Source organism: Mytilus edulis, chromosome 1 (assembly GCF_963676685.1).
Source record: "Mytilus edulis chromosome 1, xbMytEdul2.2, whole genome shotgun sequence".
Classification (NCBI taxonomy): domain Eukaryota; kingdom Metazoa; phylum Mollusca; class Bivalvia; order Mytilida; family Mytilidae; genus Mytilus; species Mytilus edulis.
Window position 1 is genome coordinate 63076272 of NC_092344.1, and position 13680 is coordinate 63089951.

Sequence of the window (13680 nt, forward strand, 5' to 3'; positions counted from 1 at the left end):
CTCCGATTGAAAAACGGCATAGACGTTTAAAAGATAAATGTGCCTCAAGTTAACTCTGTGATATAGAAGTTTATTTAAGAATTGAATGCTTCTTTTTGTAAATTTATTGGGTTGTAAAAGCGTTGACCGAAGTACATTTTGTATGAAGCGCGGAAGCGCTTCATTCTAAAAATGTACGCACGGTCAACGCTTTTACAACCCTATAAAGTTACAAAAAGAAGCATTCAATACTTATAATTACATTTTTTAGCTATGATTATGAAAACACGAATTTTATATATTTTATTATTTAATTCACCTGTGCACTTTATTGTTGGAGCACATGTTATCATGAATGAAAAGTTGTATTGAGCAATGCAACTGCTTACGGAATAACACGAGATGTGCAGTTAGCCAATCAGAATAAAATATTATAATGAAACATACATCTGATGTAATTATTCCCATATAACTTTTATCTTAGGAAGAAAAATATGATAAGTTATAAATGTTTATTATTATATTTTTTTAAAGGCTTATTGATGGTACATGATTTATATGACAGCCACAAATAAACATGTAATGTAACATTTTTACTGGACTTTACCGATCTATAATGATATCTAACCAATGTCCAAATGACATTAAAAATGAATGTGAAATGTCAACCAATTCTCATCATGAGGACTGCACTCCTGTTAATTTCGTAATTTCCCTGTGGTCATGATATCTACATTATGACTGAAAATAAATTCTGAAACATTTCATACTAACAGTAAAAAATGGTTTTGTACAAATCTAAGTATCTTTCTATTACAATGATTACAGAATTTAACTTGGACTTACATGACTCAATTGAGGAAAATCATTTATAATTCAAACCATTTCAATGATCTTATTTCAACTACTGAGTTTTTCCAGTCAACTGAATAATTTGTTTAATAAATAATCAATGATGACTTCTGTAAAACAATAAAATTATAGCAACATTCAATTTCAGTGTACAGCTTGAATAAATAGCCAGACAGGAATATCTTTCTTTACTGTCACATGACTATTTTTGTATTCTCATGTCTATTCCCTTATATAATTTTAATTTCCAGCTGGCAGAAAATATTTGAGTAAAACAATAAAATTAGTGACATTCAATTTCAGTGTACAGCTTGAATAAATAGCCAGACAGGAACATCTTTCTTTACTGTCACATGACTATTTTTGTATTCTCATGACTATTCTCTTATATAATTTAAATTTCCTGGTAGAAAATATTTGAGTAAAACAATAAAATTAGTGACATTCAATTTCAGTGTACAGCTTGAATAAATAGCCAGACAGGAACATCTTTCTTTACTGTCACATGACTATTTTTGTATTCTCTTGTCTATTCCCTTATATAATTTAAATTTCATGGCAGAAAATATTTGAGTAAAACAATAAAATTAGTGACATTCAATTTCAGTGTACAGCTTGAATAAATAGCCAGACAGGAACATCTTTCTTTACTGTCACATGGCTATTAAATTCATGTCTATTCCCTTATATAATTTTAATTTCCTGGCAGAAAATATTTGAGTGATGCAGAACAACCGAAAAGTTTCATCCACTGCAAAAATATTTTTTAAATGTCAGTTTTCACAAATAACCTCTTTTACGTTCATCATTTCTTATTGATAATTTCATTTTTTAATTTCAATGTCTTTGTAGATTACATGTTGTTTACTCTAATCAAAAAGGTCCTTTACAACTTATACAAAGTGGTGCTGGTAGAAATCAGCCTTCTGCCTAGTTGACCAGTATTGAATAAATATAAGACGAATATATACATGTAGCTGGCCATTAAAAATTCTAATGTCAACCACTATAGTCAATCTACTGCAACTTATCATTTAAATGAGTTGTTAGTCATGAACTTCCTCTTAGCTTTTAATTCCTAAAGCATTCTCAGTGTTCTAGGATTTTTTTGGCACCTTGACTTACCACGGGTAAGATGTTAGATCAATAAAAAAATTACTTACCCACATCTAAAAGTTAAATCCGCCAACCAATGCGGACGGCGCAAAAAAAACGATTTCTTACTAAATTTGACAAATATGTTATAGTTATTACTATGTCATTTATTAAGAGCTATAATAAATGCAACTGTAAGTTTATTTTCCTCCGATGACAAGAAAAAAAATCGTTTATGTCCCGATTTAAGCACCAGTTATCAATCCGGATTTTCCGATTTTACCGACACCGTGACCGACTTTTAGAATGATAGGAGAAGAATGTGGTCTCTTTTGCGCTTGATTACACCTAGTAAACGAGTGCTTGAATAAAAGCGCCGATAGACATCGACAACATCTTCGATCTTTTATCAAAGTTTTTTCTCGTGATTTAATAAAAATAAAAAGCAGATATGGGAAAATTGAAGAGGACCGGGAAATTTCAAGAGTTTTTCGGCTTCCCCGAACTTGACAATTGACTTACCACCGGGTGACAAAGGCTAAAAAATGACTTACCCGTTGTCCTAATCCACTTACCCCGGGTAACGGGTAATGGGAATCCTAGAACACTGCATTCTGCATATCAAAATAAAGAGATGTGGTACGATAACCAATGACACAACTATATCCATAAGATCCCAAATAAGGTTGAACTTCAGGTCATTTGTAAATTAGTATCCAATCTGGTGATCATGCTGATATATAAATCTCTTTATCATGTTTATATAACCAAAAAAAAGACCACAGATTGAAATTAAACTAAGATCCAAATAAAACTTGGAAAACAGTAAACTAGCTACAGTACTACTAATTATATTTTAAAGTAGCAGAATTTCATGAAATTTTGTCATTCCAGAAAATCTTCATGTATGTTTTAACATAAATAGCTGTATGAAATATTTAAGGCCAAATAAAAATATATGTGTGGTTCCAGTAACCCTACCTTCCCTACTTTTTCACCTTAAAAATAGCCTACCCTAAAGATTTTATTGTCTTTTTTCATTAAGCACTGTTAAAGTGAGAATGTTGCTCCCATAGACTCAATGTAAAAAAAAAACGTAAAATAAAAAAAAATCCCTACCTACCTACCCTTACTTTTTTTCAGATGTAACTGGAACCACACATACTTTTTTTATTTGGCCTCCAAAAGTCACTACATGGGCAAATGATAATGATGATTTGGATATGAATCTTCATGTACATTGTAATATAAATTTCATATTTGCCAGTGACAAGTATAGGTAAAGTCAGTCACAGAGATCTATTCTATTTATTTAATTAACAACATGTACATCTGACATTTTGTACAGGTACATGTATGTAAGTTTATTTATAGGTTATCATGGCTATTTCGAAGTGAATAAACACATTGATGCAAAAAGCTAAAAAAAAGTCTCTCAATGAGCTTTAAAAAAATATTGAAAAGAAACAGAAAAGAAATATAAAACATTGTCAACAAAAAGTAAAGTTTAATTTCATGTAATTCTTTATGACAAAATCTGATTTTTTATTTTTTTTTAAATTAATTTTCAAAAACACTTAAGTTCATCTTCCAACTCAGAAGAATTTTAATAGAAGATCAAAATAGTTGTTTTATTACATACATGTATGCTACTACATGCATTATATGCATGTTAAATTCTAAAGAAATACTAAAAAAAAGTGTACTCTTCAGGGACTGATCATCCACAAAAAAAAAATCTTTTTTTCCCAATCAAAACATGATCAATGACATCAATGAGACAGCCAGCTAAATTGTGATTAGGTTTGATTAGGAATTAAGTGACAATGTTGATTCATTGAGTACATGAATAATTTTTTTTCTTCTTTTCTAAAACATTTTAACATCACAAATAGTAAACCTCAAAAATGTTTCTTTTTTGTTTTCACTGCATATATATCCAATTGATGATCAATAGTTATATGACATCTGATAATCAAGAGTTGTCTTTCTTTGATTTAAAACATGCAGACTTCTGTATCTATTTTGTAATTAAACCTTGACCTTGATGGATATGGTATCCTTTGGAATCACTTTAGCCAAGATTATGACATATCAAACAGGTGAAGCATTCATTTACCATGTCTTCACCAGCTTTAACATAAGCAGACACTGCTTTCAACCATGACAGATTTAGCCAACTTTTGTAAAAAATAATGTACATTTACATTTGTAGTACATTGAAAAAAAAAGGTCAACCAAGCAGAAAAATTTATTGCATTCCATTCTACATCAAGTACATATTTGTCATTGTAATCTAACTAATCTTAAGACTAAGATTTATATGGGGACTATAAAGTGAAAATAAATATGTAACAACACACTATTAGACATAGCTAAATGGCTTGTGCTACACATGTATGTAAACCATCATCAATTAATAATTTGATACATGAATTTGAGAATTGAATGGGAAGCATGTCATAGAGACAACAACCTGACTAAAGGGTAGCCTAAGGCCACCAATGGATCATCGACACAACGAGTAAATCCTGCACCATTGGTGTGCTTCAGCTGGCCCCTTAACAAAATTGTGTACTAAATGTAGTTCAGTGAAAATTAACATCAAAACAAAATTGGAAACATGTACATATAAAATTGATCTAAAATTAAAAGAACATACAAGACTAACCATGCCAGAGGCTCTTGACTTGGAACAAACACAAAGATGCAGAGACCAAAAGGGGTTAAAACATCTTTTGTGTGATACAAAAATGTGAAATAAACCACCCCCATCCCATCCCAACTAATAACATCTAGCTAATGTAGAAAACTAGAATAAACACACAGCAATATACAGCATATAACAACATCTATGTTACTCACCCACTGAATAACCTTAATGAAACCTCTCGGTTCTTTTAGTGGCTCAATACTGAAGCTCATAGCATTCTGTAAATCAAAAAAGACCTTTCAATGCACAAAAACTTTAATTTTATACTTACAAACTGTAAAAGTTTAATGAAACCAAGAGGTTCTTTTAGTGGCTCAATACTGAATTTCATGCCAGTCATCATGGCATTCTGTAATTTAAAAAAAGGCATTTAAATTCATTTAAAAAAATTATACTTGTAGACATTCCATGCATTCATGACATTTACTTGACAAAGAATTCAGTTAGTAATATGGCCATGCAAAAATGATTGTGTGTTTCCCCTTACCATGCTTACCCTACAGGTTTGGTCTGTTTTTACCCTATGGTTCAATTCTTAAAAATTTTCCTTTATTTGCAAAATGATAAAAAAAATGTTGCTTTTGTCTCTATTGACAATTTTGAATCATCATGATCATGCTTTCTAGAATTGTCTGATGGTCTCTTAAAAGAGTTTCAACATTGCTCAATTATTAATCCTTTAGTTTCACATACCTTCTACCACAATATTGAATGTTAAACAGGAATTTCTCTGTCATGTCTGTCGACTTTTTTTCACGAAAAAATAAAAATAAAATGAAAGATTTTTCCTGTCTGCTAGGCTGCTGGACCCTAGAATAACTTTTACAATGACATGTATGGGGAAACCAACATTCATTTTTCCATGGCCTTCCTTTCTATAACCTAATTATATAAGTTCATTTTTGAAGTTGATTAAAATCAAATGTGAAGTAAATAATATATTAAAAATCGACTTTGAGTTTGAGTTTTAGCATGTTTAGTACTGATATGACTGAATAGGCTGAATTTTAGTTGATTAAGTCTAAGATGTCTAAGTTTTTTTTCTGCTACTGTCTGACATGTCTGATAGTTTATAATCAAAAGTATCAGGGTTTTTAGGTTCCTTCTGGTATTGTCTGGAAGGCTATGATTCTACATTTTGTTTTTCTTTTCATCTACAAATGTATTACTAGAGAGCCAGTTTCATGAAAAAGTCCAAGTGCATTAAACATAGAACTAGAAATTGAAAATGTTTATCAGTGTCTAATAAGTTTGGTTAACATGTTATATGAAAAAGGATTTTGAATTTTTGAAAGATTATGAAACAATTTTTAAATTAAATATGTACATGTACATAAACCATGTAAACATGATAAATGACATACATGCACATTTGTACAATTTCATTTTTATTTTGTTGAGCATGTTCAATGATATCGATGTTGAGAGAAAAAACAAAAAAAATTTTAAACATTTAAAAGGAAAGAAAAAAGTTTTATTGGATTAAGAAGGGATGAAAAAACAATTGTTTCAGAAGCTTAAGGAAAATTGAGCAATACTTTACTTGGAAGGGATGTAAAAATAGCTTGTTTCTACTGAAACTTACAGGAAACATATACACTACAATGTATGATCATTGCTGAAGCTGTTGATTTAGCTGTTAAAATTGGTTTAAAAAAAAATAATATTTTGTTTTATAGCTCTTTCATATGATTACCCAAATGAGGGGTTGTTATTCATTTAGGGAATAGTTCCCCATTTGAGGGGGACCTGTTTGCATTCAATATATCATGCTCACAATCCCATAAGGATGTATTAATGTCAGCACCTCTCAACAGCTCAAGGGTGTACTTCCTTTCAAAATTGGAAGGTAAATTTGGCTGATTTGTGTTTGAGACAGTAATATATGGCAATAAATAAAGCGGGATAACTGATCATTGATTTAAAAATATCAATGACTCATTATCATGTTGATGTTCAATATACATTTTAATTTAAAAGTATACAAATATAATGTCAGTTAAAGTTCGACTCATAACATCTTTATTTTAAAACTTATGTTGAGAACTTCATGATTTTCTAAGAACAAGTCAAGACCTTGCACTAAGAAAACACAAAACTGCATAAGAATATAACAGGATAACTTCTAAATTAGCAGACAGGTCATGCTACTCATTAAGCCGGTCTGTCATATAATTAGACTCAATATCAGACGAAGTATGGATTACGTATAGAAAAAAAGAAAATTGAAGCGACTGTCTGTAATTCTAGACAAATTAGTGGCACCAAAGGACTTGCCAAATGACAAATACCAAATTTTGACGTTACCTTTGCAGATTCCATTTTCGCTTTTCAACTGGTATCGCACACAAGATTTTCCGCTATTGTCATTGGTCATAACTTGTACCAAATATATAATATCAAAATAATATATGTAGTCAGTCGCCTACATTATTGATATTTTATTTTCAATGTTAACCACTAGTCAGTTATTTGTAATTGATTAACTTTAACTGTTTAAAATTAAGAGATTCGGTGCGAGCCTTTGTTAAAACTAATATGTAAAACAATTTATGGTAACAAGAACGTTACTAATTCCGTGTTTTTTTTTCTTTATTTTATAAAACCACGGCTATTTGTTAAAATCCTTTTCAAAGTTTAAAAGTGCCTTTTCAAGCAAAAAATCAAATTAAAAACAATAAAATGTAGGACATTTTCATATTTTCATTTCATAACAATTTCATTGGCAAACCCATCTCAAGGTTATAAATAACTTATGGCTTGACATTTTTAGTTTTTTGCTATTGTTCTTCTATATATATAGTAAGGGGACGACCATTTGATATTCTGTGTGGCGGGGGGGGGGGGGTTGAAAATAAATAACTTGGCCTTGATAATCACAAAAATAAATGATTTGTTCTGTGGTAGTTTGAAAATAAATTACCTGACTTGCAATGTCTTGAAAATAAATAACTCAGCAGGTATAATCGAAAGTATGAGATGGCACTAGATTCTTCATAGGCTTCATAAATTCATCTTTTTTCCCAAAAAAATCGGGAAACTCTTCCCAATCTTTTTAATAATAAAAGTATAAATATTATTTAAATATACTTGAAATGTCTGAAAATTGGTTTCATTTATCTTTAGGTATATTGTCTCAGGAAACCTTACCTCACTTTTATTTTATTGCAGGGCCGTAACTACAAAGAGGCAAATGCCTCATGTAGGAAATTTCAAAACCAAACGCTTGTCTCCATATCAAATTGTGTTCACGGCGAGTGCCTTGCAAGAAGCAAGTTCTGTTTTCCCTCAGACGTAGCCCTGATTTTTCGGGATCAATGTTTCTTATTTATTTGTCTTTTGTTCATTAATTGCCCTTCTGTATTCTGTTAGTGTTGCATTCCTTTTGTAATCTAGTAATTTTGTTATGAACTTGATCATATGTTTAAACAAAAAACAGCAGCCACAGACTTAACTATATGAATTACATTTTTGCTTTATCATGATGCACATTGGTCTTTTGATGTTGTCCCTAGAAACTTAAGTCTTACACTGAATTTATACATTTTGCTTTGAGACCAAAATATTGTCAAAAAATTATCAAAACAAAACTTGCATTTTTAGATTATAAAAGGGTCTTCGGAACACCCAGAAAGCATGATTTTGTATCATTTGTTCTATAGCTTCTTGGGCCTGCAGTGGCTCCAAAACCCTTCAAAATTTTTTTTTGCCTCGCTCCGCTCGACAAAATATGTTTGCCCATACTTTTAAAACATGCTAGTTACAACCAAACTTTAATAATATGTCTGTATGCAATACATGTATATATGCAGTTGGGAACATAAAGAGATTCCTTTCTGCACTGAGAGGATGATGATTAATTCTGATTAAATGGTACTTAATGACTTTACTATACATGTATTATTTATAATAAACAAATCATTTAAAAATTGTATGTTTTCGAATATCATAAATATAGTTGTGAAAATGAATAATTAGTCCCTTGCTTTAATGACAATGAAAAATTTTGCTTCAATAGTGCAGAAAATGAATAATCTGTCCTTTTAGTTTACGAAAATAAATAACCAATCAAAAACAAATCCTCCTGCCCCCTCCCCCCAGAATATCAAATGGTCGTCCCCTAAATATTGCGTACATATTGCATTTTGTAAAAATTCACACAACATATAAAACAATGGTGGACATGATATATGTCGATCCACTTGCAGAGGCAAACGAGTCGTAGTGACCAGGGCGCCGCAATCCACCTGACCGGAACAGTATAATGTTCCTGAATCCACTCAGTTTTCATAAAATTAGAAAAATAAAAAAATAAATTGAAAGTGGTCACTGACTATCTTCTAGATTTGAAGACAACAGAAAACAACTTTTTATTTTATTAATTTCAAAATAAAATTGAGAATGGAAATGGGGAATGTGTCAAAGAGACAACAACCCGACCAAATAAAAAAACAACAGCAGAGGGTCACCAACAGGTCTTCAATGTAGCGAGAAATTCCCGCACCCGGAGGCGTCCTTCAGCTGGCCCCTTAACAAATATATACTAGTCCAGTGATAATGAACGCCATACTAATTTCCAAATTGTACACAAGAAACTAAAATTAAAATAGTACAAGACTAACAAAGGCCAGAGGCTCCTGACTTGGGACAGGCGCAAAAATGCGGCGGGGTTAAACATGTTTGTGAGATCTCAACCCTCCCCCTATACCTCTAACCAATGTAGTAAAGTAAACGCATAACAATACGCACATTAAAATTCAGTTCAAGAGAAATCCGAGTCTGATGTCAGAAGATGTAACCAAAGAAAATAAACAAAATGACAATAATACATAAATAACAACAGACTACTAGCAGTTAACTGACATGCCAGCTCCAGTCGTCACTTAATTAAACTGACTGAAAGATTATGATTTCATCATATGAACATCAGGCACAATCCTTCCCGTTAGGGGTTTAGTATCATACCATCATAACATATATGAGAAGAACATAACCCGTGTCATGCCAACAACTGTTTTTAGAATAAATGTGTTTCAAAAGAATGTCGACCCCACACTTCTTAGTCTGCTTCTACCTATTTGCTTCTCTTCTCTTTTCGTTTCTTTTTTATTTTAGTTAAAATTGAAATTTTACATTTATATGAAATGATAGAACTATTACATACAGACCAGATTCAGCAGATAAATTTTGGAAATCCCCTTGCCCTATTTTTTCAGCCAAATTGTTGAAAATTTGACAATTAAATAGCCTTTTTTTTAATACGTTATATCTATATATAATAAATGATTAAAGACGATAATGTGGATGCCCTCTTGCACTATCATTTTTTATTTGCTATGTTCAATGGACAGTGAAATTGAGGTCAAAACCCTCATTTGGCATTAAAACAAGAAATATCATATCATAGGTTAGTTTCAAGTTGATTGGACTTCAATTTCATCAAAAACCATCTTGACCAAAAACTTTTACCCGACCGTGAAGCGGAACAAACGGAGAGACGGACAGACGCACATACCAAAAACATAATACCCATCTACTATCGTAGTAAAAGATAAACAAACAAGAATGTGTCCCTAGTACACGGATGCCCCATCCGCACTATAATTTTCTATGTTCAATGGACAGTGAGATTGAGGTCAAAACCCCTCATTTTTCATGAAAATAAGAAATATCATATCATAGGGAACATGTGTACTAAGTTTCAAGTTGATTGGACTTCAATTTCTTCAAAACCCACTTGGGCCAAAAACGTTTACCTGACCGGCAGAAGCGGAACAGATGGACGGACGGACGCACATACCAAAAACGTAATACATACTATCGTAGGTAAAAGATAAACAAAAAACAAATATGAAAAACAGCAACAAACAAAAACCACCGAATAACAGACTTTGGACAGGCACATTATGAATTTGCCGGGTTGAACATGTGTGTGTGCGCGTAAACCCTCTGGCAGTATGATTGCCAATGAGACAACTCTCCACAAGAAACCATAATGACACAGAAATTAACAACTATAGGTAACCATACGGCCTTCAACAATGAGCAAAGCCCATACCGCATAGTCAAAAAGGCCCCGAAATGACAATGTAAAACAATTCAAACGAGAAAACTAACGGCCTAATGTATGTACCAAATCGATTTGTTCAAAGCCAATAACAACTACTAGTAATAATGTAACATATTCGTCGTCATCTGTGAAACAGATATGCCATGACGGACAACTAACCCATTCATTATGCTATCCGTAAAATGTTCGAAGCTGGACCCTAGGTAAATAGCTTCCTTGTAAGCAGCAACACTCATTAAGGAAATCATGGTATGAAATGAAGCTACGGAATATCTTATAAATTGGGAAATATTTGAGCACCCGATTTCACCACTGGCTTTTTTAAAGGGTACTTTGCTCAATCTTGAGGGTTTTTTAAATGATGTTTGGTTGTCTTTTAGTCGTTTTTAGTTTTGTGCATTGTTGTCTGTTATTGGCCACATGGTCTCTACCTTATATTTTTAAACACATTTTGTAACATCCTTGGGAATACACAGATTGTCTTACCCAGACAAAAATGATGAGTATATAAACGAAACATTTGGTCTGGCGTACTACACTGTAAAAATAAAAAAAGAAGATGTGGTATGATTGCCAATGAGAAAACTCTCCACAAATGACAAAGAAATTCACAACTATAGGTCACTGTACGGGCCTTCAACAATGAACCAAGCCCATACCGCATAGTCAGCTATAAAGGATCCCGAAATGACAAATATAAAACAATTCATACCAGAAAACTAACGGCCGAATTTATTTACAAAAAATGAACCAAAAAATATGTAACACATCAATAAACGACAACCACTGAGTTACAGGCTACTAACTTGGAACAGACACATGCATAATACAGAAGCCTAGTAATGCTTTGATTAATTTTTATAACTCGACGTATAAGATAAAATACATGAACAGCAATATACTTGTAATCATACTGACTTTTATTTGATTGTATATAACTCTTGGTATAACTATCATCAAGGTTTTATCCGAAGGTTGTAACATCTTTTTTTGGACACCAATTCTGAAAATATGATTTAAATGTAGAGCTCTGATTTGTTATCCACATATAATATTATATATACGAGCACTCGAGTTTAAGATATAACTGCATTGAGGTTATAACATCGTTTTTTTGGACACTGAATTCTGAAAATATATTTAAAATGTAGATCTCTGATTAATTTCGTTATTCTCACATGATATATATACGAGCACTCGAGTTAAGTTATAACTGCATTGAGGTTATGACATCGTTTTTTGGACACTGATTCTGAAAATATGATTATTAATAAAATGATTATGTAGATCTCTGATATCGTTATCCTCATGTGATATTGTATATACGAGCACTCGAGTTATGATATAACTGCATTGAGGTTATAACATCGCTTTTTGGACACCGATTCTGAAAATATGATTAAATAATTACATTAGATGTATGTTTCATTATAATATTTTATTCTGATTGGCTAACTGCATATCACGTGTTATTCCGTAAGCAGCGGTTGCATTGCTCTATGCAACTTTTCATTCATGATAACACGTGCTCCAACAATAAAGTGCACAGGTGAATTAAATAATAAAATATATAAAATTCGTGTTTTCATAATCATAGCTAAAAAATGTAATTATAAGTATTGAATGCTTCTTTTTGTAACTTTATAGGGTTGTAAAAGCGTTGACCGTGCGTACATTTTTAGAATGAAGCGCTTCCGCGCTTCATACAAAATGTACTTCGGTCAACGCTTTTACACCCTAATAAATTTACAAAAAGAAGCATCCAATTCTTAAATAAACTCGTCATAGATACCAGGACTAAATTTAGTATGTACGCCAGACACGCGTTTCGTCTACAAAAGACACATCAGTGACGCTCGAATCCAAAAAAGTTTAAAAGGCCAAATAAAATGTAGATCTCTGATTTCGTTATCCTCATACGATATTATATATACGAGCACTCGAGTTAAGATATAACATCGTTTTTGGACACCGATTCTGAAAATATGATTAAAATGTAGATCTCTGATTTCGTTATCCTCGTATGATATTATATATACGAGCACTCGAGTTGAGATATAACTACATTGTAATCAGACTCACGGAAACAATGTGGTAGTATTACTAAGTTTGTGAGCCCTCAAAACTCCTCATATCCTAGGATAGTAGTTACAAGTGCAACTGAACAGTGCAACATTAGTACAAACTGTAAAATAAACAGTTGGAAAAGTGCTGAGCTCATCATATCGGTAAGTAGCATAAAACCCTAGAAAAAATACTAAATCAACGTGAATTACTGAATTTCATGGTTTGTTCTTATGGTGTGTTGTTGCAGGACAGTTAATGACGCTTTGAGTGTTTTGAGAACTTGCAAACAATGTTAAACCCTGACGCATTATTTTTGTGTCTGTGCAAAGTCAGGAGCCTATATAGGTGGTGGTCTTTGATTGTTGTCTGCCATGCATATTAGTATATTGTGTCTGTCACTTTAGCATTGTTAGTCTATGGTTTTTGGAGATTGAATATGTCACGTAGTAGCATCTAGAGCTTGCTATATATACGGTATGGGGTTTGATCATAGTTGAAAACGGTACAGTGCCCTATATTGCATACATTTACGTTTATGTGGCTAGATGTCTTGTTAGCAAGCATACCGCATCTTCTTATTTATATAATTTTTAGTATGTGTAAGATGGTGAAGTACAAGTCGAGATTGTATTTTGGATAAACTACTTTCACAAAATTACAGCTCTTGGATCAAAGAAAATACATTAGAATAGTACTTGTAATGTCCCTCTTTAAATTTGAATGTACCTGATGACTTTATTCTGATTTGTTTGTATTCAATAAAGCGTGACTAAGAGATCGAACTTTTATTTCCAGTTACGGGCGAATTACATCTTATGTAAGAGGAAGGTCCGTTTGTGGCACCCCTATATATACACCTCATACTATTGTGACTTCTCATTCAGAAAATAGAATGTAAAAACAG

The 13680-nt window shown here is 32.1% G+C and overlaps 1 protein-coding gene across 3 annotated transcripts in view; it reads right to left on the reverse strand.

The window, feature by feature from the left end:
• The window catches only part of LOC139486506 (synaptophysin-like), a 29280-nt gene extending 22118 nt beyond the window's left edge, over positions 1 to 7162 (reverse strand). The window contains exons 1-2 of one of the 3 annotated variants that reach the window (XM_071271413.1): positions 6947 to 7162; positions 4911 to 4988 (exon numbers count right to left, since the gene is read on the reverse strand). In XM_071271413.1, coding sequence (XP_071127514.1) covers positions 4911 to 4988; positions 6947 to 6961 — 93 coding nt within the window. In that variant the 5' untranslated portion in view covers positions 6962 to 7162. Of the gene's footprint in view, positions 1 to 4791; positions 4989 to 6946 lie in introns of all 3 variants that reach the window. The other 2 variants (XM_071271421.1, XM_071271428.1) reach the window with 2 other exon arrangements.
• Positions 7163 to 13680: the final 6518 nt, after the last annotated feature.